Here is a 23,595-nt window from a genome sequence, read left to right as displayed (position 1 = left end):
CATAGCTTTTCACTTGTCAAAATGGCCGCTGTGCTCAGGGGGCAATTTTTCTGTATTCTACCTTTACAGTCAACACCTCTGGCACAACCTTGTCAGTCATTCGATTTTACAATGACTGATTAAATACACACTCACAAAGACGGCGTTACTAATGAGACTCTGCATCACACTCGCGCCTACATGGAATCATTACTAGACCTTTATTTGTCTCCAATAGCATGCACGATTATCAGTTTACTGCCACTAACACAACAGACACCGACTGACTGAATAGGGTGCAAGTACCATCATTACTCTGATTGTTGCTTTCCTACATCACCTCCTTCCCTCTTCTGACACAGAAGCATGTCAACGCTAACCTGACAAAGCCACTGAGTTGGACACCGAATTCACTGCAAGGACAAAAAAACACAAACACCTTGAATTCATCTAACAATGACTCGCACAAGTTTTTTTTGGTTTTTTTTATAGGATGAAAATATAAAACTCACATGTTCTCTTTATTTGCTGAATATAGATGTACACCACTGGAGATTTGGATAAAAGCACACACCAAAAGCTTATGTATGTAGGATCTCAACACATGTTTGACAGAGGGGAAAAAAATGATGTTGGATTACAGTAGATAAAAAACTATATATATATATGGTTCCTAAACGTAAATAGCCCACGTGTTGAAATCTGTGCCACATACAACTGTCTGCGGTCGCTAACGACCTCTTTATTCTGTACACATATTTTGTACAAAATATGAACTCTACCATTTAATAATAGTTATAACACAAAATTTAAGTACATTATATGTACAATATTAGATGAAGCCATTTAATTACGAGGTGTACACTAAAGGACACTTGCAATAATCATTCTTTTCCGAGGAAAAAGAAAACAAAGCTTATGTAAAAAGGACGAGAGCTCCAAAGAAGCCAATATTAAAGCCATTTCAAGAACAACAGTCACCAATGGGACATTTGAAGCCTGGTTATACTTGTGCATAGGATCGACACCAAGCCTACACAAGTAGTCTACATTATTGTGAGCTTGTCACCAGGCTACAGTATAGGCTCGTATGTGGGCTATGCTGCATTGATTGGATGCAGAAGTACAAATATGCTTTAACACTGTGCTGCTGCTTCACTGCAATGACCATTAACAATCAGTGGACACAGATTTTCCTTCATCACATCCACTGTAACACCAGAAGGTGAAGGAGCGTGAGGTTTTTGTGAAAGCCTTTGGTAAGTGTTGTTCTTCGAGACAAACGTGGGAGAGAAAGGAACAACATGACTGCAGTATTATTTACAATTTGCACATTCAGTTGAAACACTGACAAGAGGTTCTGCAGGCAAAGGAGGATTAAAACCACGACAAAAGGAACTTGCAAGCATCTAGAAGCAGACAGAAACCAACAGAGGTCCAATTAAGGAGCCCTACAGAGACGAGTAGTCTGCTTTTCATGGGAAGAGGGAAGGAGAAAGAGAGAAAGGAGTCAATCAATGGTACAAATTTAAAAAAAAAAAAAAACGGAATGGGACAGCAGGGATAAAGTTACGACAGGAGGCAATGTCCTCTCCTGTGGAGGCTAACTCTTATCGATGGGCACCCAGGGGTGGTGAGCCCACACACCAAGACAGACAGCATCACAGAATTCAGTTCTTTTTACTAGTTTGTTGTTGTTTTCAGTTTGTGTTTCTATTTTCTTTCAAGTTTTATCAGGAAGTGCTTCATTGCTGAAGTGGTTTGGGGTGGGGGGGGGGCGACCACTCTGCTTCTCCTCACCAACTTCTCACCTACAAACTGAACTTTGCAGCTTAAACAAGGCATGTGCTGGAGCCCAAGGGGCCAGAGGTGTGCCGAGTACAGACATATTTGATCTTGTGTTTTTCTTTTTCTCCTAAAAAACAAACAAAACATAACTTGTTTTTTTTTATAATCTGGCGTGCTACTCGATTCTCAGTTGAGCAAATATCCCCTTAGACTATTAAAGGCACTATGAATAGAAAGGCTTATGTTTGACGTCTTAAACCAAACACACCTCCCAGTTGATACGGTCTAATATCGAACAAGTGTCTCATAAATAAAAGGGTCTTGCTAGAGAAGAGTAGGGGAAAAAAATGGATCACCATCACAGCACATGATCTGCCCCGTCACACGGCAACACGCGGCAACTTTGTGTAAAATCGCAGACAAGCATGACGGACAATTTCTGACGTCTCCTAAGCCTCACATGAACGACAGTGACTTGTACTGAATGTTAATGACAATGTTATACATACTCCTGCGATAGCTGGGTGTGAAGGGGGGGGGCACCACAAAAATAAATCCCATAATCTGCTCTCATGTGACCGTTGCAGCAAACTGGGCCTCATCCAACAGACAAATATGAAAATGAGATGCAGCAACCTTTGTTAACTTATTGCCTACACAAATAAAAGTAGGGAAGGAAATCATTTAATGAAAGATGTTGGCACCAAACAAGTTTCCTACGTCTGTCATGCCAGCAGAGTTTAATGAACACTTTGAATCCGGACACACTCTGCTGGTGAATCCCTGGTGACCCTGTCCTGCTTTAACAGAATAGTCAATGAATCTTCTTCAGCAAATTGAATATGAAGTGAAACACAATAGAAAATGCCACACAGAAGAGCTACACAGATGGCAAGTGTGTAGGACTCTTAAGAAGAGCATTGTAGGAAAAAGAACTGGTAAGTTCTCATCAATTGACGTTTTTTTTTTGTTTTTTTTAACTTAAACCAAAGACGACCTCTGCAGAGGGGCTCATATTTGAACAAGCACCTGACATCTAGAAAGAAGAGGCCAGAAGAAAAGACACACACACACATTCACTCACACACAGAACAAAACACCTGAGAGAAATGACCAGAAGGGGGCAGCACAGCACCCCAAAAACAGAACAAGTGGAGAGGACAGGGATAGAGAAACACCAGATAACAACACAGTATCTTGGGTTAAGTTCATGGTGCATGTCATGGTCATGCAGGAGTGTCCAGCACCACAGATGTCTCTGCTGGACAACTATCAGGTGGGAGGTAACAAGAGGGAGGAGGGGAATCAGTGAGTGCTGAGCACCTATGGTCCAAAAAGTTGAGCCAGGCTTTGATGTGCAGCTTTACACATTATCTGTGTCAGGTGGAGCTGAGACGGTTCAGTTCTGTGTTGTGCTGGACTGGACTGAGATACCAGATGCCTGTTGTTGTGCGGGCCTCTGTGGGCCTGTGGTTCCTCTGTGGACACTTTTGTTGCTGCTGCTGCTGGTTTACGGGTGGATCTGAGGATGGTCTCTTAGTGGCTGTCATGCGTCGTCAGCATTTCCTCGGCTCTCCGGTGCAGCTCCAGGGCTGTGACGGTGCAGATGTCCTTGGGGAGCTCAGATTTCCTTCGCACGAGAGGGCGCTCTCTTCTCTGATCTTTTTGGATCTAGACACATGCAGGGATAAGAAGGGTTCACCAACAACACACACTTCATGGATATTTGAACCTCTGTCTGCCATGAGAAACATGTGGGACATTTATCTCTCGCATTGTTTCACATCTGAAATCCAACACTAATAAAACACATCTGTCTTCTCACCCTGCTCTCACACTTTTAACAACAAAAAAAAAAAAAAAGAGTCTGGTCCACACATTGCAATAAGGTTGCATGTGCAAAGCAAAGTTGCCAATATGAGTAAACCTTATTCTGCAGCACGAACATTCAAAACAGAAAAATGGCATACAAATTAGTTTAAGCTTTAAAACTCTCATGGTTGTTGACCTCTGCTTCACTTAAGAGGCAGGAGATATCTGGGATGATACTTTGTGAATCACATGACCCACAACTCTTAGTCATCTCAACAAAAGAAATTATTCATGGCATGGAGGAGACAAGTTTTTCTCTGTGCAAGTTAAAATTACCTGAAAATGTGTGAGTGAGCCAGGTTTCAGTAGAGAAAAGTCTGCGTGTTTTCCAGAAGTGTGGGATGCCTTGTTATCTTTTTGAACAAGTAGTCATTGTGTTTATAAAGTAAAAATAATGTGCAATTATAGTTATTTTCGTTAATAATATTTGCCCACCAACTGACAAGTGTTTCAGCTAAAGCAGAAATATGGGAAGATATAAGGATAGCTGTGCTGTGGTAGTCGCCAGTTCATATCAAATCAATTTTATTTGTACACAATGTGACATCCTCTGTGCTTAGACTTAGGACAACAACAAAAACAACCCTATTAACAGCTCTACTTCCATGTATTCTTATTACTGCTCTCAAAAGTAATGTGTTAAATTATTGTGATGGCTGTTTTACTTCTAATATAACACCAGAGAACCGGTTCAGGAGAGACAATCATGGCGGGAACTGTGCTCTTGGACAGATAAAAGAATGAAAAGAAATACATACATCTAATATTCTAATAAATCTTGTATAATAATCACATTTTCTACATTTTCACTGCTACAGCACACACGGACACACCAACACTCACCTGTATTGCTTCCTCCGCTACTGCTTTCTTTAGCTTGTTGACATCGTCCAGCATTGGCCCGTCTGTCTCCATGTCCATTGGACTGCCTGAGCCCACTGAGTCCACATAGACCACAAACTACACAGAGAGAAGAGAGAGGGCAAAGTTAGAAGAGAAGAGACCCGCCATGCAAGTTCTTTTTTGTCTTATCATCTATTGCAAGTTAAGTTTTATTTTCACATTCAAAACCGTGGGAACTCAATGAGCTCTCCTCTCATGCTGACATGTACATATAAAGAGGTCTCCGTCTCATTCTTTAACTTGGCATGTTTTGGTAAGATAGAGATCTAGTGAAGTCACAAAAGCTGTGATAAACATTGGTCGAGCACTCAGTCACAACTCGGCTAATTTTAATAACAGACATAACAACACAAATTATCCATGTCTGAAGATTACAGTTACTCAGGCCTTCTGGGCTTTTCCTCACCTGTGGGTTTGACTTTGCCAGATTCTCAATCTTCAGCCATGCATCTTCTCTCTCTTTCCATTTGGCTTTCTCTCTGAGGCAACAAACCACATACATACTATTAGAGACAACGTCAACAGGAAAAATGTGCTCATTGTACACCGACATGACAGATCTGTAACGTTCAAAGGCTTTCAGAAGCTGTGGTTCAGTCTTGTGGTGAGTCATTTCCTTCAATTTATAATGATGTTTGCATGATGTTTTCAAGACCATGTCAAACACAACCTTTCACTTGTGACTTACTTGCTTTTCTCAGCCCTGAATTGTTGGGTGCAGTCATCAAACAGCTTTTGGTTCATCTCCATGAAGAGCTTCAGCGCATTGTAGATCAGCCCATGGATTGTCCTACAGACGCACAGAGGTGACCACAAGTCTCTTAGTTTACGTACTCCGCGATCGTCACAACCCATCGTCAGACAGAAACACTGAGGCTGACGCGGGGCCAAAGCCAGTGGAGTGACTCACTTGTTCCAGTGGGTCTTGGAGTTACGGTAGAGGGCCGGGAACATGATTGGCAGGATCTTGGCAGCGTTGTCACTGATCAGGCTCATGATGTACTCATTGTTCCAGTAGTAAAGCGCTCGCTCTGCCACCTATACGACACGTTCATGGTTACAGATGCACAAAACGTTAGACGGAAAGAACCGTAATGTATCCAGCACGGAAACACATGACTGTCTCAGAACGACGCATGTCAGACCTGAAAGTGCGGGCTGGACACACACTTGGCCATCTGTCTGAAGAGAGGTTCCATGACTTTAACAAACTCTGATGGTTCAATGACGTCCAGGATCTCCTCCAGTTCATTTAGGAACATAACCTCTTTTGGACTGTGAGTCTTTGGCCAGTACTTTAACAAAGCCATCACTGTCTACACGCACGCACACACAGAGAGAAAACATCGTGAATCAAGAACGTTTGGACAGATCAGCTGTCCAACAATTGTGGTCTTAACAGATAGCACACACGCACACCACAGTCGCAACAGAGTAACAGAGAAAGCACAGACAGCTGTGTATACAGTGATTTTAGTATGTGTGTTTTGACAAATAACACTGTTCATGTGAAGCCGGACAAATCTCATTACAACTTTGCATGTACAGGAAACTAATGAGTGGAAACGTGACATTGACAAGGATAATTCAATCAACAATATTAACAACATAACGACGTTAAATCTCACCGGTTCTGTGAGGGTGCTATCCTTCTCTAAGAACTGTACCACACAGTAGGCCAGCTGAGGGTGAAAGACGCGAAGATATGAATTCCATGTATCACTACAGTATAAACTCTGCTGTTGTGATGTCTTGTTCATGGCAGAGCAGAACAATATAGTTACCTGTGGGTGATATACACTAAGAGACTTGACTTTGTGTAAAGGCAGCAGAACTTTCAGTAGGAATATCTTGTGCTCTTCTTTCAGTGGTAATGCAAATCCATTGATTATGCTGCAAGAAGAAAGGCGGTCATAAAGGACTTGAGTGCATAAATTGTACTCAAACTGACACAGGAGCTATTGTGGAGGTTATCATTATGAGCATTACTGGAAATGAACGAAAACTACAATGTTATCTTACCTGCCTAATATTTCCAGTAATTCTGCTATTCCATTATGATGTTCAGTCTCGTAAACGAACCTGACAAACCAGAAACATGGTGTTTACAACAAAAAAACAAAACATACAGTACATGCCACCGATGTGTCTCATACAACTCATACACTCCATATTTTATGCTCACCTATAAAATATGTTGTTAATATGTTTCCTAATGTACGCTCGCAGGCCCAGGAACTTGCCATAGATGCGATGCAGAGTGGTTTTTAAAAAATCTCTTTCCCTGGGGTCTTCACTGTCAAACAGATCTAAGAGCTGCACAAAAAAAATGTAATTAAAGTTACTTATACACTGATGCAGCAAAGAAAAAAACATTACACACAAATAATAATTGTTGGTCGTGATGTGCTCACCTGCATTACAAACTTCTGGTCAATATACTTTTTGGCTATGTTTGGTTGAAAGTCTGGAGACTCTAAGAACCTTAAGAAGAATTCATAGACAAGCTGAGGGGAAAAGAAAAGATATTCAATGCTTGAAAAGTAGCAAATGAATGGATTTAGTTCTCACTAGTTAGCAGTGTAAACCATTATTCTAATTTAATAATGTGTTACCTGCAGATGTGGCCATGCAGCTTCTAACGTTGGCTCGTCTTCCTCTGGGTCGAACTCGGCACCTGTGGGGTTTGATGACGGCGGCAATGTTCTAAACATATTCACAGAAAACTGTGGGAAAAAACAGAGAAAGGTTGAAGAACGATTAAATCAATGATTTGTGGGGCCATTTTTAAACTACAGACACACATTATTTAAGATTCAATCCTCCTCTTTGACTACACAATATACTGTATGTATACAAGATCATAATGAAATAATTTGGAATCACCAGGTGATTTGACCATGCTTCCAATTATTATAGTCCAGCATGAGTCTGACATTAAATAACAAAGAATTCAGTGTTCAGTTTACTAACGCCAAAGACAGTAAATAGGTCAAAATAAAGAAAATTAGATTCCAGAGGGTGCTGTAAATTACATCGGAATAACATACCATTGAAGAAAAGCATCTCAAACTTTAGGTCTGGCAGCCTTTGCAGTATAAATATACATAGAGGAAGTAAGTGGACATTGGTCGTTTCTTTCTTCTTGGTTGACTGAGCATCATTAGTGTGTTTTTATGAACCATTGTTTACTCACGTTGTGCATTGATCTATGATCATTTGTTATGCTGCACTTAAGCCGGGGTGAGAAGGAACAGTTGTGATGATCGAACCCTAGTAACTGTTACCTCCTGCCGCTACTCCCAACAACCACTGACAGAATGTTTGCTTCGAAAACACACGTCTGACAGCTGATATAATGAAACATGGACGTTTGGAAACCAAACCGACACATTAATTGTCTGAAATTAGACTAATAAATACACACGTCAACATACAAATATGCCTTCAAAATGTTACAATGTTGCACTTTCTGTGAAAAAAAGAACACACTGAAACTTAGATGAATTATTCCCTCTTGTGCTACTTTATTGTAAGAGCCTTTTGCTCTGAGTTCCATTCAGTAAATGGGGAAGCATCAAACAAGCGCTGAAAGAATGGAAAAAATAATAAATAATAAAGCCTTAACATCACAATCAGTCTTTGTGGCTATGAAGGAGATTGTTGTGAATCGCCTCACTTTGATGATAAAAGCTGTCGGTGAACTACAAACTGTACTTGTCTTTAAGAGGGCAGTGGAAAGGAGGGCTGCCAAGGAGTAAGAGTATATTTTCATGCTGATTTGGCAGCACAGTCGCATTTTCGGCAGCTATGATCAAATAAAGCCATGATGAGGAGGATGGAGGGAAATTTGCACCTTGATCATCTGCAGTTTACCATGCGGCATTGATGCACAAGGCCTTTGATTAACATCAAAGGCCTTTCAGTTTGGCTTGGGAAAGCAAACCTGGCACCACGAACACACCCAGGCCACAACCTCAGAGGGAATACATGTAATAAATATACCATGAAGTCAGTGACAGAGCCATACTGACTGTAGCACCATTCAATGGACAGGCTCTACAGGGGCAGACACAAGAGTGTCAATAACAATAATAATAAAAACTACTAAGTGACCTCTTCAGAGAAATAAATCAAATTGCTCATTTGCATCATAAGTGAGGCTTATGAGTTTCCTATGACCCAGTGAGGAACCAAAAACAAAATGACGCCCCACTTGGCATGAAGCTCACCATCCTAGTGAGCTGTATTCAATATGACATAGAACGGAAAAAGTAACTCACTGATTTATTTTATTCTAATACTCACCACGTGAACCACCTCTGGGTAGATGGGTTCTGTGATTACGTTCCTGTTGTGGGTGATGTACTCCACCATCTCGCTCAGGGCTGCCCGTTTCACCTCCTTCCATTTCAGGTCGCTTAGAGGGTCGGACACAAAATCGAAGAGGACGCAGCACTGCCGCAACTTCTGGATGAACAGCTTCTCCTGCTCTGCGGGGGGGACATCTGTGAGACAGAAATGGTAGGAAAGTGGCAATAAATAAGAGTCCTTTTGGGTGAGGATCTCTTCTTATTACAATAAAACGAGTGTTAATTCTCTTTAGCAATAAAGGAACAAACTGAGCAGCAATTGATAAACATGTGCAATAAAGAGATTGTTTCAGAGATCACCCTTCATTTTTAAAGGAACATAAATTGTTTTATCCTTAACTGAGAGACTGGGGAGATTCAGTCATTCAAAACTAGACCAAATGACACAGGAAAAGGTAAATATTAGTCATAACGGAAACGTTACTGAAAGACGTGAAAGAAGTTGCCACACTTTTAGCACTTACGCAATCACTGCTGTATATGAGGGAGTTGTATGCTTGTATCTGATCACTTGCACCAAAGTTTCTAGATTCCAAGTGTATTTTTACATCAGAAGAGTTCATGTGGTGACACACAGAGACTTAATTTAAAGACTTCATATATCAATAATTCAGCCTTTCCGACGACAGTGTCACCACTGCATAAATGATGCATTAGGCTCTCAGTAAGCCTTGAGCATTACACGGCCACACCTGCCTGTGCACAACCATTAACCTGCAATTTCAAAATCATTGTGTTTGTGTCATGATTGTCAATGAGCAAACCGTGGCTTCATGTCAGTGTGAATGCGTCATCACCACACAACTGCTGCATCAAATAAATCACAAGGCACAAATGACAAAAAAGCACACTCACTCAACACAAAATAGAATAAATGGAATAAACCAGTTATTACATGAGAAAGTAAGCTTTAACTCCAGAATCAATATTTTTACTTTTCTCAGAGGACCTGAAGGGTTTTTAAATCAAAATGTCAGACAGACACACAAGTCATTCGGCTAAAGTGCTTCCCTAACTATTTAATAACCATGCTAAAACCTAAGCAGTAGCTATTGCGGGGATTTGTCAACAACCAACAAATTTACACTCTCAGTTCTCAGGCAGCAGAGTAGAGATGTAACGATATGAAAATTTCATATCACGGTTATTGTGACCAAAATTATCACGGTTATCAATATTATCACGGTATTGTTAGATGTGTTCAAAATGTTCAAAAAGTACTGAATACACACACTGAAATCTTTTAACAAAGTTTTATTATATGATGATTATTATTATTATTAGGGACCGAGCACTCACACAGTGTGCAAGGACCTATTGTAATTGAAGCAATTATTATTAATTATCATCTGACTGACTGACTGACACGCACGCGCACACACACACACACACACACAGGTCCTCGGATAATAATTAAGTAGCAGCAGTCGTGCACAGCATAAAAATAAAATTAAAAAAACACAGAAACAAACACATTTTGGTCTGCTACGGTACGTGTCGTCTGCACACACTACTCGCTTTCGCTGATGCTGTATTTTTACAGGAGTAACGTTAGGTAACACTTAACTTAGGTTTCCTTTATTGAGAAAATAGGAACGTTTTACAGACAAACCATGACGTTTCCCACTATCCTGAAATCCCGTTTTTGTTGACTTACATTACACTCGCTGAAAAGTTGTGGGTGGTGGTCACGGAGATGGCCCCCTTTTGCATTCTCTGCACAAGGGTTGATTGTCTTCAATTATTTTACCGTCAACATCCTTTAAAAATACAAAATATGCCCAGACCTCTGATCTTGTTTTATTACTGGGGGGGGGGATCTCTGGAGCGCAGGTGGCTTCAGCCGTGTTGTCGCTGGACAGACAGTGGAAACTGCGCATGCGCGCCCGCTTCTGAGCGAGTGCCGCTCAGGTGCTGCTGCCGTTCAGGTGCTGCTGCTTCTCCAGGAAAAGAGCAGTATCACTGTGAGTTTTTCGGTAATCAGTTGCGGTAATCAATCACGGTTTTCACGATAATTAAAATTTGAAACGGTAGTACTAACCGTCGGGAATTTTACCGCGGTTTATCGTCATACCGGTAATCGTTACATCCCTACAGCAGAGTCCTGGATAAAGTGTAATTGTAGGTACTTCTTGTACAATTCTGCTTTCAAGTTAATAAAATGCAGGAAGCTGTTTGGAAGCAACAGAGAAACAACAGCCTCTCCTGCTAAATCAATTTGCAGCAGATGATCACATTCCCAGGTTACACAAAGAGCCCTGAAACCAAGACAGATGCTGTGGTGCTCATTCATTATCACCCTCGGTGGGGATTAGTGACTTATAACAAAATGTCATCCTATTAAAACCTACCTATGTGGCAGCATTAATTTGTCTGTCACACCCTTTGATTTATGATTCAGTCTCATCACATCTCATTAACGATCAGCATGTGCCCTGTATGTCACCATGGTGACCATGAATACAGATAGGACTTTTGGACAAGAGGGTAACTGCTTGCTGCTCTTTACAGATGCATGCAGGCTGCTGTTACAGCCCAATCATATGCTGCTGATTTGCTGAGCCCAACAGCTGTAACCAGGAGACATGAGAGCCAAACTGAGACAGGAATTTATAAACAAGTCAAAGTTAAGAGACTGTGCTCTAACGAAATCATGTCACAATCAATCATTTACCCACCGTTATCAATCACAGCTATCAGGTATTAGTTAGTTATAGAGGTTTTCTTTGTTATTCAGAGGTATTATTCAGAGGTCACAGTGACAGAAGCACACCAAGGTGAAACTCAGCTTCCAGTGTCATGATGCATGAAGGTAATTCTGTTTTCCTGATGCAAACACTAATATATGTATGTTATGGGAGGACACAACAGTAGACAATAAAAACAAAATGGTTGTTTTACATCATATGACTGCAAGTATCACCAGATTCATCACACACTTTAACCACAAACATACTAGGGCTGCACAACTGATTTTCACAACTGATGAAAAGGTTGATAACTGTTTCCAAAACCTTGAAATGATGATGTTCTCAAAAATCTTGCTTTTGTCCACAAACCAAAAATATTTGAATGATTTCTTTGTTATATGATGCAAGCAAACCAGAAAATGTTCAAATTTGTGAAGTTGGAAAAATTTGAATTTGTTTAATCTATAAAAAAATCCAAAATAGTTTACTATTCATTTAGTAATCAATTCATTGTTGCAGCCCTAAAACAAATTATGCAGAAGTTAGCAAACCTACAGAGTAGTTTCAAGGTATGTGTGTGTCTTTAAAGGAATGGATGCATACATAAAACCCTGCACAAGCTGACCATCATAAGACTTGCATGTGCATGCACACTCCTCTAAACAAACAATAGCCTAAGGTTTCCTGGCAAGGAAACATTTTGTAGCCATCATTTTTCTGATCTTCTAAAATTATGAGACACTGTTTAAGCCTGAAGATGTATTCAAAACCATCAGGGTAAGAAACAGTGAACACAGAAACAACAAATCTGTACTTATGACTCCTTTTTTTGTTTTTTCTGTGAAGAAATCTTTTGAATGGACGTCTTTTGCATCCGTCAAAATTATAACCACAGTGCTCCAAGAGCATAGACCTCTGCAAACACTTAAACCACCCTATCTGAGACAGACAAACAAACAAACTGAAATGAAAACATAACCTTGCTGGTGAAGGTAATGAATTGGCACTGGGGGAAGTTGGTTGATAGCTAGACATCCAGAACAAACTGTAGGTAGTGCAAACTCCCACACAGACTAGAATCTGACTCTGGGCTATTATCATCATCATCATCAGACAGACTTTCCCTACACCTCCACAGCAGTGAGTCACAGTAGCACTGCAGGTATTTAACACACAGCACAAAATTCTGCTCTCTCTGTGTGACCTGTTCATGTCATACCCTTATTTTTCTTCCTAATAACACTTGTACTACTTTACAATTCCCCTGAAACTCTTATTTTAAACTTCTTCTTTTAAAACACCTCCTTCTGGACTTTGATTTATGTTTCTGAGCTCCGCACTCATGCACATTAGAGCATTAACTTATGTATCATGTCGTCCTCTCCAGCTATCTGTAAAACCATGAAGCAGTTTTTAAGTGAGTCAAGTTTTCAGGGCTCAGGCAACTCAAAAAGGTACAAAAAGTATCTGCAAAAGTATTTGGCACACAGGATCAGGAAAACTCATCAATGTGCACGTGTATTTGGAAGATATGCACCAGTTTCTCACAATCTGGAATATGGGTCCAGCCCAACAGAGAGCATCTCTCATCTCATCATTCCCTGAGAGCTGAGAGGTCCAGTTAGTGGCTCATGTTACACAACAGCACTAGAGTTTCTGAAGAGGCCTAAAATATTAAGAGACGTGCTGTGCTACTGCAGACTTCATATACTAGTCTCTCTGCACACATTAGCCTTGAATGTGTTACACTGTGACACATTCAAAGGCACCGGCATTTCATTTAGAGTCAACTCAGTGTAGGTGTTGGATTAAAGTCTGCTGGAGATGCAGCAACAGCATGCAGCACAGTTCAACTTACAGATACAGACCATGACATAAGCAGTCATGATGGGGGATGGGGGACTGTAAAGTAGTACACTCTCAGCCTCCCTCCCACACTGAAGCTTAAGATGCAATGTCTTGACAGAAACCTTCATCACCCTTCCTTGTTGACACACAAACACAATCCATTGCTTCCTCCTCCAAAAATAATGTCGTCAATCTCTTACAGTAACTTTTAGAAAAGACATTTCCGCCGATAAAGTCCAAACTAGCAGCTGCAGTTAGCTGAATGAAAACAACATTCTTGCTTATTGCCCCCTGAAACCCAAGAAAACAGAGCAGAGGAGGAGGTACACTGACTATTCTCACCTCTAAAATGCATGAGATCCACAGGCTGGAAAGGTCCATTGGTGCTGGATACATCCAGAACCATCCCAGTGGCAGTTCTAGAACATGCCAACATCAGTGAGCAGAGGCAGGAGATATGGGGGAAGAAGCCAGCCTAGGCTAAGACGAGGAGCCAGCCTCCATTTTAGCACGAACACTCAGAGCAGAAAATGAATCTCCCCTGCTGCTGGAGGGAACCAGCTAGTTAGTGATGTCATCCCCCACTGCAGCAGCCCGGTTGGCTGGCTGCAGTCACATGAGCCGTCGGTCAAAATAAATAAACATGAGGGAAGCAATCGGCTGGCGGGCTGAAGGGAAAAGGGGTGGGACTCTGACTGTGATTGGAGCATCAGAAGCTACATCTGCCATGAGTTTTACAACAAACCACAGGTCTGATTTCACTTCAGCCTGCTTAGAAATGTATATGAAAACAAGAATAAAACCAGGAAACACACAGTCCTATCCAATATGCCGGGTGCTTGCAAGAATCACATCACAAGTACAGTGACACTTCTCATTTACAGGCTACAGACACAAAATCAACCCCCAAAACCACAAGTAAAATTAAAATTGTCAGCACTTATTAAGCAACAGCAAATAGACTGAATCCACTAAAGATTACACATGTAACCAAAAGTATTAATATTCAAGGCAAAGGCAAGGCAAGTTCAAACATGATTCTTGTTGAATATAAAACACTTCTAAGAACAGCCAAATGCTATGTCTTATGAGAAAAGACGAGTGGCAGCGTTAACGCCGCTAGTCAGATAAAAGCCCTTGGCACTTGTGCATCTGCCTGTATGTGTGGTGACAGTGTGTGTCTGTTTTTGCGTGACAGATGGCTCTTGAGGAGCCCAGCCCGAGCCCAGGTGTATGTGACAGAGAAACAGGAAGGCAGGAAGTCTTAATGTGAGCAGCACAGGATGTGGACATGTAGTGAGCAGCACACTCTCCGTCTCAACAGCAGTGGGGACATATCACTGCACTATGAAGCTGTGCAAGAAACAGACAATAATAATATCAAACTATTTGCAATTACCCTGAGCCCTTCAAATACAGATATGACATGACATGTGCAGAAACAAGTTAATTCTTGAACCAGTCAGACATTACACTCTAAAACAAATCTGTGCATCCTCAGTAGTAAGGTTGAGTCACAGTGTGAGCATTTGCACTGTAACATACAGTATAATATACAGTGTAACATACGGTGTACAATATATCAACCCCAATCCCTATGTGTACGTGTCATCACACTGTGTGCATGTGTAATGCCCAGTTAGTGTGTTGGTGCAATGATTCAACTTTTGATTTTTGTTTCTCCAACTGGTATCAAACAAAACCCCACAAAGGTGACATGTCTAAAGAGGTGTATACTTTCAAAATTAGAATGAGCATTCATTTTAATTAGACAACAGTGACATGTACATGTCTTGATTTATTATGTCTCATACAGTTTAAAAAAAGACATTAAGGTATAGTGTGTTCCATATAAAAAGTCCAATTCATAATTCTCTATTTTTAAATGTGGCGATGTTTTGTTTTGGTACATTTTAATAAGCATATCCACTTCTGTCAGTTTTACACCTAACTCTTACATACTTTTGCTGAATTGGAAAAAGCCATTTCCACTACCTGTCAGCAAGATGTTTGATTTTCTAACCTATCAATAGTCTATCCCCAATTTAATGCTCTTCTTGTACCCAAAAGACAATTGAGCAGAGCAAAAGAACTCTTAACATTAAGTCTGGCTGCTCTTTATACTGCATACTATATACAGTAATGGTGTGTTTCAACAGCAGGGCCGAATCGGAGAATATAAAAGCCTCTTTCTTGCTGTTCTGTTGACTCATCATGAGGCAAACTGCAATCTAAAGATCTGTTGTTCAGACGAAGACAAGATAACGCTAAATACGACCGCTTGTTACAAACAAGTCTCCAAATGCTCCTCTGGCACATGCATTCATCAGGCTTGTGCTTTTCGTTGTGTCTGTGCTATTTCTGGCAGGAGAAAGAGAATGAACCTGTGAGGCATCATGAGTCTGCACTGGATGGGGACAGTGTGCTTGACTATGGCTGGGCTTTCACTATATTCCTCATTGTGGGAGCAGGCCAGCCTAAAATTCAAAGTGGTGTGGTTCCATTTCAAAGTCTGCTGATTTTCAGTGTCATGGCCCTCTGTGTAACACACGCTTAAGGCTTGAATCTATTTGGGGAAACGGATCAATCAGCATAGCTGAGGATACAAGCTGAAAACTACCATTACCCTTAAGGAGCTTTCAATGACAGAAAAAGCTCTATCTGTGTCTTGCATTAATGCTCAATTATGTGCTTAGTCTGACACTTGATATAGAAAATGATCAAATCTAATGGAAATGTCAAGCTGAGTATTACGGTGTCTATTACTTTCACACCAGATTTGAAAATATGAAAGGTAAACAGGTTCTTGGCAGCAGATTCAGAATTTAACTCAAAAATACATATGAGATATGTAACCTGTCTGTCATCATCTATAATGATGACAGACAAAAATCATGTTATATTCCTCTGCAACAGTGGTGGTAAACGACATCCAGTATTAAAACAGGCGCGAGGCTAAATTATTGCTCCGACATCGGTTCTGTTTTCTGTGCCTGAGAAAATGTATTATTGCTACATAAAAATGGTCTTGTGCATTTAAGCTCACCAATAAAACATTCATCAACAATGCATTTTTAATGCCCCAAAGTCAGAGGACAGATATCTTTTTTTTATCCATTTGAATGTTGTTTTTGCACAGGCACTCAGTAGCATTTGCCGTACATCTTTTTCTCTTGTATCTTGTGTGAGATCACAATCAAGTCAAACATCTGCGCTAGGCACTCAAGGTCCTGATTACAGTCAGGGAGTGGGATTTCTTTGTGTGTTTTCATGTGAGACAGTCGCTCAGGGAAGTCATTCCCTCTCTCAAGATGTGGGAGTCTTTTCCTCTACCACCTGCAGGAGTGGCAAAGGAAATCCTTCCCGTTCAGACCTGGTATTAACATCCGTCCCCAGTGATCCGATTGCATGTATACAGCACCAAGTGTGAGTGTTCACACCTGGCATCAAAGGGTGTCCTGCACATGTCTCGAGATGAGATCTGGCTTTCCACACCCTCTATTCAAATATTCTAATTCACACTGACGCCATGTCTGTTCACAAAAATAAATAATGTCTTTAATGAGTCTGCCTGTTCAGATGTGTCTGATGTCAACGTGATCGTATGTGTGTGTGTGTGTGTGTGTGTGTGTGCAAGTGACAGAGAGAGTCCAAAAAAAAAAGCAAAGAAAGCTGAATGAATCAAAGCTCTACACATGATGCTATAACATGAATAAAGATTTTAACCATTAGAAAAACTGTTTTGCAAACAAAGTTAATATTGCGACGGTGGCTGCAAATAAATTAATGTACCAGCTATGATTGGTGTAAAAAAAAAAAAACACTGCCCAGATCCATGGTGAGGACAGATTCTTGCATGCTCAAGACTGTGTCCACATGCGTCCTCAACAAACAAGCTCTCAATATTGTGTGTACTGTTTATGCATTGGGTGAGGTAACTGAGATTGTTTCGTGAAAGCTTTAGTAATACTCCAAATGACATCCACAGATATGGTACATGCAGATTCTCTTCCGTTAGATAACAACTTCTTGAAGCCAAAGTCTCATCCTCATGCATACCAAACAACTCCATGACAAAAAAACACTACATCGATTACCCTGCAATATTATGACGCATCCCCTCGAGTTTCATGTTTTTAAAAGCATTTTACCTGCTATAAATGGAGGGAGTCACAGTTACAATATGAAGCACAGTTAATAATACAGTAGATTTTGAATTTGAAGATATTGGCTTTGTTGAGGGACAATGTCGACAAACCAGCAGATGTCGACAAACCCAGTGTGTCAGATACTTCATGCAGGACAGCTCGAAATTAAAAAGAGAAACCATCCAGAGGTAACAACTTTTGTAAAATAAAAAAACAAATAACTCTTCATCATTATCTTCTTTACTTATTCAGGCCTTATATCTTCAGCAAACAGCCTATAACAGAAAGTAACAAAACAGTTACTGCTAAGATACTGAAAAGTTGGAATGCCATACAAAGAGCAGGGTTTTAGGAGTGAATTGATGGAAAGGCCTGTTTCTGGTCAGATTTTTGTGGCTCTGCAGGACATGCTCATGGACATGTGTTTCCATCGCGAGGTGGTGAACATGCCTGGAATGAAAACAGCCCAAGCAAGGAGCCTGTTTGGACAGGGCTGAGTGATGGTAACATCTACTGAGCCACTGTGGGATAATGTTTTGCAGAATGTTATCAAAGTCCTCATTGGGGTGTGTGAGGTGAGCAGCCCTTATCAGAAATAAAGTTACGCCATAGTGTAATAGCTAACCACAATGAGGAAGCGGGTATAGTTTATGGTTGAGTGAACAACTTTTCGTTTCCTTTAATTATAATCGTAGAAACGACCGGTAAACAAATGGTGCACAACAACAGCTGTTGCCTTGAGACTCTATTTGTGACTCTATTTTACCATATGACACTAAAGCCCCATTTCCAGTACAGCTGTACAGTTCATTTCAGTTCGGTACGTTACATACTGTAATTATTTGCATTGCCACTAAAAAACACTGATATCCAATATCCAATTTGTAACATCCCAGTTTTGGCACCCTTCATTCATGCACCAAACACAGTGGTAAGGGTTCTACAGGGTGGAGCTTGGAACACTGCAATCTGTTGAATTATCAACACAGAACCGTGACTTGTGTGCAACAGTAGGGAAAACTGCTGCGTTATCATAGCCACATGCCAAAAAGAAACAACATGGAATGCTGAACGTCCTCCATTGAGTTGAGTGCAACACATTCTTCTTTTTGTGGAATTTATTGACAAGTTACACTGTGTCGGACTGGTATGACGACAAGAGAAATGTAATTTTAGCACGCACCCTTTGCTAGTGAGCAGTTCCATATATAGCGCCTCTCTATCACTTGTCCACTTCTAGGGCAATTTGGAGTTCTACATGCTGTTCATCCTGCAGACTGAAGAAGCTCACTTTCAACCACTGGTCCTCTGATAGAAAAACTACCAACTCAGGAACCACAGCCATACACAAATGACATTCAGCTCTAAATACACATACAGTGATTATATGACCTCTGTCACTGAGAAAGACAGTGACCATGAACAGACACAGTGGCAATGGAGATTGGCTGTCACAGGATGATATTATCTACCCAACTTTCAAATGAATAAACATTATTGTTTTATTTTAATTAAGAGAGAGAGAGAGAGAGAGAGAGAGAGAGAGAGAGAGAGAGAGAGAGAGAGCAGGAAGAGGGGGGTCAAGGAGTGGCAAGTATAACAAGTGAATTACTGAGAAACACTATGACATAGGCTGTCTTGAAAAAGGGTAACTTAATCCAGGTGGTATCATGAGTTTGTATCTCACAAATGTATATGTGTATTCTCTGTAGATATCAAACAACACCTCATGTGTTAAAATGTAAAGTCATTAGGCATTTTTAACTTATGATCAATGTGAAAATTGCCTCAGGTTGTTTTTTTCTTCATATCCTCTGACTGTTGCTCATTTTTATAGTTATGTATTTAGCATCAATGAACAACTTTTTTGCAACAGCTGACTCCTTTCAATCTTAGATATTATGCCCACAGAAACAGAACTTGATCTATACAATCTTTTTCTTTGTCGTTCTTACAAAGTTTGCCATAAACAAGGCGTTGTTTCAAGAGACGTCTTTATCCACAAAGCAGAGAAGCCGAAGTGCACATACGGCAGTGTGTGCTTTGTACAAACCGTTTTTCAAATAAAGTTAGTATACAAAATACATGATCCAAGCCGGACCAAGGGATGAAAATAGTGAAAAATGTAATAAATAAACACAAACTCTAAACACAAGAATAGGAAGACAACGACAAAGAACACAAAAGTGAACCGCAACGCAAAAGGACATCATTTTCACACTCTAGACAAATAAGCGGATTCTCCTGAAGTTGTTTTCATGTGCACGGTCCCTTAATGCCCTTATTTTTTAATGTACTTATCCCCATAATGTAGTCATAGCAGTGTGTTTTCAGTCCACCACTAAGGTTAGACAACTAGCTGGGACAAAGCAATGGACAGCATTGCTGTGTGTACTCGTGCATGCACGCCCACAATCATGCATAGACAATATGCCCAGAGGGCTAGTGTCAGTGTCCAGTCCTTGCTTTTCCATCTGGTGCTTTGCTGACACAGAGCTTAGACATCAAAGTAAATATCAATATTCATTTGCAAAGATCCATTCATTTTTCCTCACCAAGAGAAAGACAAGAAAGAGGAAGAGACACAGCTTGTCTGGTCACTAACAGCAGCCTGAAACACAGGGACCAAGGAATTAAAGCTTTATCTCTGGATTACCACTAAATATAGACACTTGGGTTAAATCCAGCACAAAGTCCATGCCATGTACATCCTCTATTTGTTTCCGTGTATTGCATAATGTCATGCTAGGCTTAGTATTAAAAGGGCGGTGCAGTCAGGGATGTTCACAGAGTTAATTATTCAATAGTTTTTTTTCCAAGACATTAGAAAAAATTCTGGATAATCCAATGAACACCATATACAATACATGTTAACATGTTAGTCCAGATGAAATAGTACTGAATTGAATTTCTCAAAGTCGGACGAACACACCCAGATACTGTGGCTGGAAGTCTAATTACTAGTGCATGTATACAATTAGTCGAACCAATCGGACTTAAGATGGCCTGGGGTCTCTGTGCATGCGTCACAGTTCCCACACCCTTGCTTACACCCCTACATAACAGAATAATAAGAAGAAACAGTAGATGAAGCTGGTGCACTAAAGAAACAGTGGCAAAAATTGAGAATCCAGGCCGGTACATTTGCTTGACTAATGAGGAGACCGACTGTATGCTCGGTCAGCTTAAAGAACTGACTATGTTAAACTTAATGGATGGTAGGAGGACTCTGAATGGCACTCGACATACAAGCAATTAGGCACCAGCTAAACTGGAAACCACCTCATACTAACAAGCTGAAAGGCAGTCGGCCTACAACTGTAGCTCGACTTTGCACAAAATCATACTGTCAGAATCAGAGTGTCTGGTAGTCTGTGAAGCTTGCACTAAATGTAACTGTGTTAGTCGAGATTGTGTACATATTACACTCAAGAAGAAACTTTGAGTTTTACTGACTTATCTAAAATTGGTAACAACTTCTGATGCTTATGCAAAACAGTTGGGCATAGTTTTACAGTGGCTGGGTATTTAGTTCATCATATGATCAGGTAGCTGTGCAGGTAAATACCTTTAAAAGCAGGCAATTTCTGCAGCTCTCTGTTGTTGCTCAAGCTGAAGCGAGAGGAGCTCTGCCTCTTGTCCTTTTTGACAGGCGTCTGGGAACCAGGCTGTTTCCCCTTTAGCAGCTGAGTGGTGGGAGGAACACTGTTACTGGTCTTCCTGTTTGAGCTCTGCTGTAACAGGAGAAATGCACATTAATGACAGTGAGGTAAGAGCAAGCGCATGCCAGTCAAATGTGCACACAGTGTGAAAGACTGCCTCTGCAGGAATCTAATGCAACTGTCTGCATGTAGCCACCAGCCAAGCAGTTTGGCTGCCAAATGCTTGACAGATATTTTCAATTACATACAGTGTGTCACCATTTCAGGCCACACAGTTGGTGTAGTGGTTAGCACTCTTGCCTTTGCAGAAAGAAGACCCAGGTCTGCGACCCGGTCGGAAAAACAAGGGTCTTTCTGCATATGGAGTTTGCATGTTCTCACACTCTAAATTGACCAAGAGTGTGAGAGTGGATGGATGGTTATCTCTATATGTGGCCCTGTGATGAACTGGTGACCCTTTCCAGTGTGGGATTGGCACTAGTGCCCCTCACAACCCTCATGTGGAGGATAAAGAGGTAGAAAATGAGTGACTGATTGTCACAGTCCTCTATGAGACAGTTCTTTATTCTCCATCTTCTGTCACCCAATGTACAGATACTATATTTAACTATAAGATTAAAAAATGAATATGGCTGTACAGATCAAGCCACGCACCTGTTAAAGAAAACAGGTTTGTAAGGCTGGATATAATTTAAAAGTGAGCTGGTCCCACCTGCCTGTTGGTGCCCATTCACCAGCACACACCTGAAGGCAGAAAGCTTTTCTTACCAAATTCACAGCAGCTTCATCAAATTCATGAAAGCCTCAGCTAAAGCTGGACACAGTGTTCAATGCAGGACAGGAGGTTAGAGGCTGGGCCACTAGCAAGCTGTCGTGAACAATGGGAAACAAGACTGAGCTGGCCTCAGTTATGATCTAGATTACATTCTAATGTAATAAAAGATAGGGCTTAACTCTGAGTGCAATTCCTCACAGATGCTTCTCACTGAGACAAGACAAATAAGCCTTCAATCTCACTTCACTTACATGCAACAGATGTGCATGTGAGGAATGACAGCAGCTCTGAGGCCAACAATTTAAATTTTGACACAAAGCTTTTGTATTAGTAGATCTGCTACATGGCTGCGGACACACACCATGCATGATTATTACCAAGCAAGAGGTGGACAGGAATTCACATCCAAAGCTTCCCAAATAATATATTCACATGGACAACCGGGGAGGAACACATTGTGTGGCAAATGTTTTCATAATTAATTAATGGGGGTTAATAAGGGTCTCTTAATTCACATCCCAAGACTGCAACACATGCTGATAATGCAAGGACTGGCCGTGTGGATTAATTGTCTCACTGATAATACACTCCACTGTCAACCAGTGACAATGCAATATCAGTGGCATTAAAGGATTGGCCCAGTGTGACGCGGGAAGAGTCTCACCTCATGTTCTGCATTCTCCTGTCCTCCACTCTTGCCCACTTTGGCAGACTTAGAAGAGTCCTGAAATTAAAAGTTTCAGTACTTAAGTGTCATACACATAAGAAGGTTGACAACATCAACAGGGAGTCTATAAGTATACACCGCTGTGCAAAGTCCTGGCTAAATATAGCATGCCTGCCCACCCAGTCTCTCACACCTCTCCCTGATAAATCTGCTCGCTCGATGACGTTTCTTCCCTGCCAATACCATTTACGCGACAACGGATTTCTGCTATAAAAAGATACAAAAGTGCTTACATTTACACCTCAATACACATACGCTGTGTGGGAAATAATCTGAATAACTATGCATTATCAACATAAGCGGACGGAATGTACAAAGTACTAACATGCTGACAGAGGGTTGCGGCTAGCTGATGCTTGCTGGTCGGCTAGCGTAAATATGATGGGACACACATCGCTACTATGAGCTAAATGTTCCCTCGCGAGGCCGGCTTACATATTAATACACTCAAAAACTCGGAACAAAATTCAAACTCACCTTTTCCTTTTTCGTTTTATTAGGCATTGTACAACCGTAGCCGCCCTTGCTCCCCTCCCGAATACTCCACAACCAAAACCTTGACAACTCTCGGGTACCACACTCACACTGCAAGGCGGTTCAGTCTGTCCTCGCGCTGTGATTTGCTGGCTGTAGGTCAGCTGACTGCAGCGCCTCACACTGACCATCCATAGCAGTGACAGGTTGTGTAGTGTAAAGGAGAGTGGGAGCCCCCTGCTGGCGGAAGGCATTACTACAATATTAGATGGAGTGGTTCAGTGGTTAAGACCGGTAACCCTGTGTGCGACATCATGGTCGCAATGGTCGCAAGTTCGACTCCAGCCCTGGCCGAT

The 23,595-nt window shown here is 41.1% G+C and overlaps 1 protein-coding gene across 3 annotated transcripts; it reads right to left on the bottom strand.

The window, feature by feature from the left end:
* Positions 1-481: 481 nt before the first annotated feature.
* ppp2r5cb (protein phosphatase 2, regulatory subunit B', gamma b) lies at positions 482-23,363 on the bottom strand. 3 transcript variants are annotated; one of them, XM_058613842.1, is made up of 16 exons: positions 23,243-23,363; positions 22,703-22,762; positions 21,170-21,335; positions 8,851-9,050; positions 7,158-7,268; positions 6,957-7,049; positions 6,728-6,858; positions 6,565-6,624; positions 6,327-6,435; positions 6,171-6,224; positions 5,688-5,858; positions 5,453-5,580; positions 5,231-5,332; positions 4,949-5,021; positions 4,483-4,599; positions 482-3,438 (listed from the first exon to the last, which is right to left on the bottom strand). In XM_058613842.1, the coding sequence occupies exons 1-16, from the start codon at positions 23,267-23,269 to the stop codon at positions 3,304-3,306; spliced, it is 1,737 nt and encodes a 578-aa protein (XP_058469825.1). In that variant the 5' UTR covers positions 23,270-23,363; the 3' UTR covers positions 482-3,303. The 3 variants fall into 3 exon arrangements, with proteins under 3 accessions (XP_058469825.1, XP_058469826.1, XP_058469827.1); XM_058613843.1 differs by having other exon boundaries at positions 21,170-21,332; XM_058613844.1 differs by lacking the exons at positions 21,170-21,335; positions 22,703-22,762; positions 23,243-23,363 and adding an exon at positions 13,796-13,990.
* Between the last annotated feature and the right edge of the window lie 232 nt (positions 23,364-23,595).

Source organism: Solea solea, chromosome 17 (assembly GCF_958295425.1).
Source record: "Solea solea chromosome 17, fSolSol10.1, whole genome shotgun sequence".
Lineage (NCBI taxonomy): Eukaryota > Metazoa > Chordata > Actinopteri > Pleuronectiformes > Soleidae > Solea > Solea solea.
This window is presented reverse-complemented; position numbering and strand designations above follow the sequence as displayed.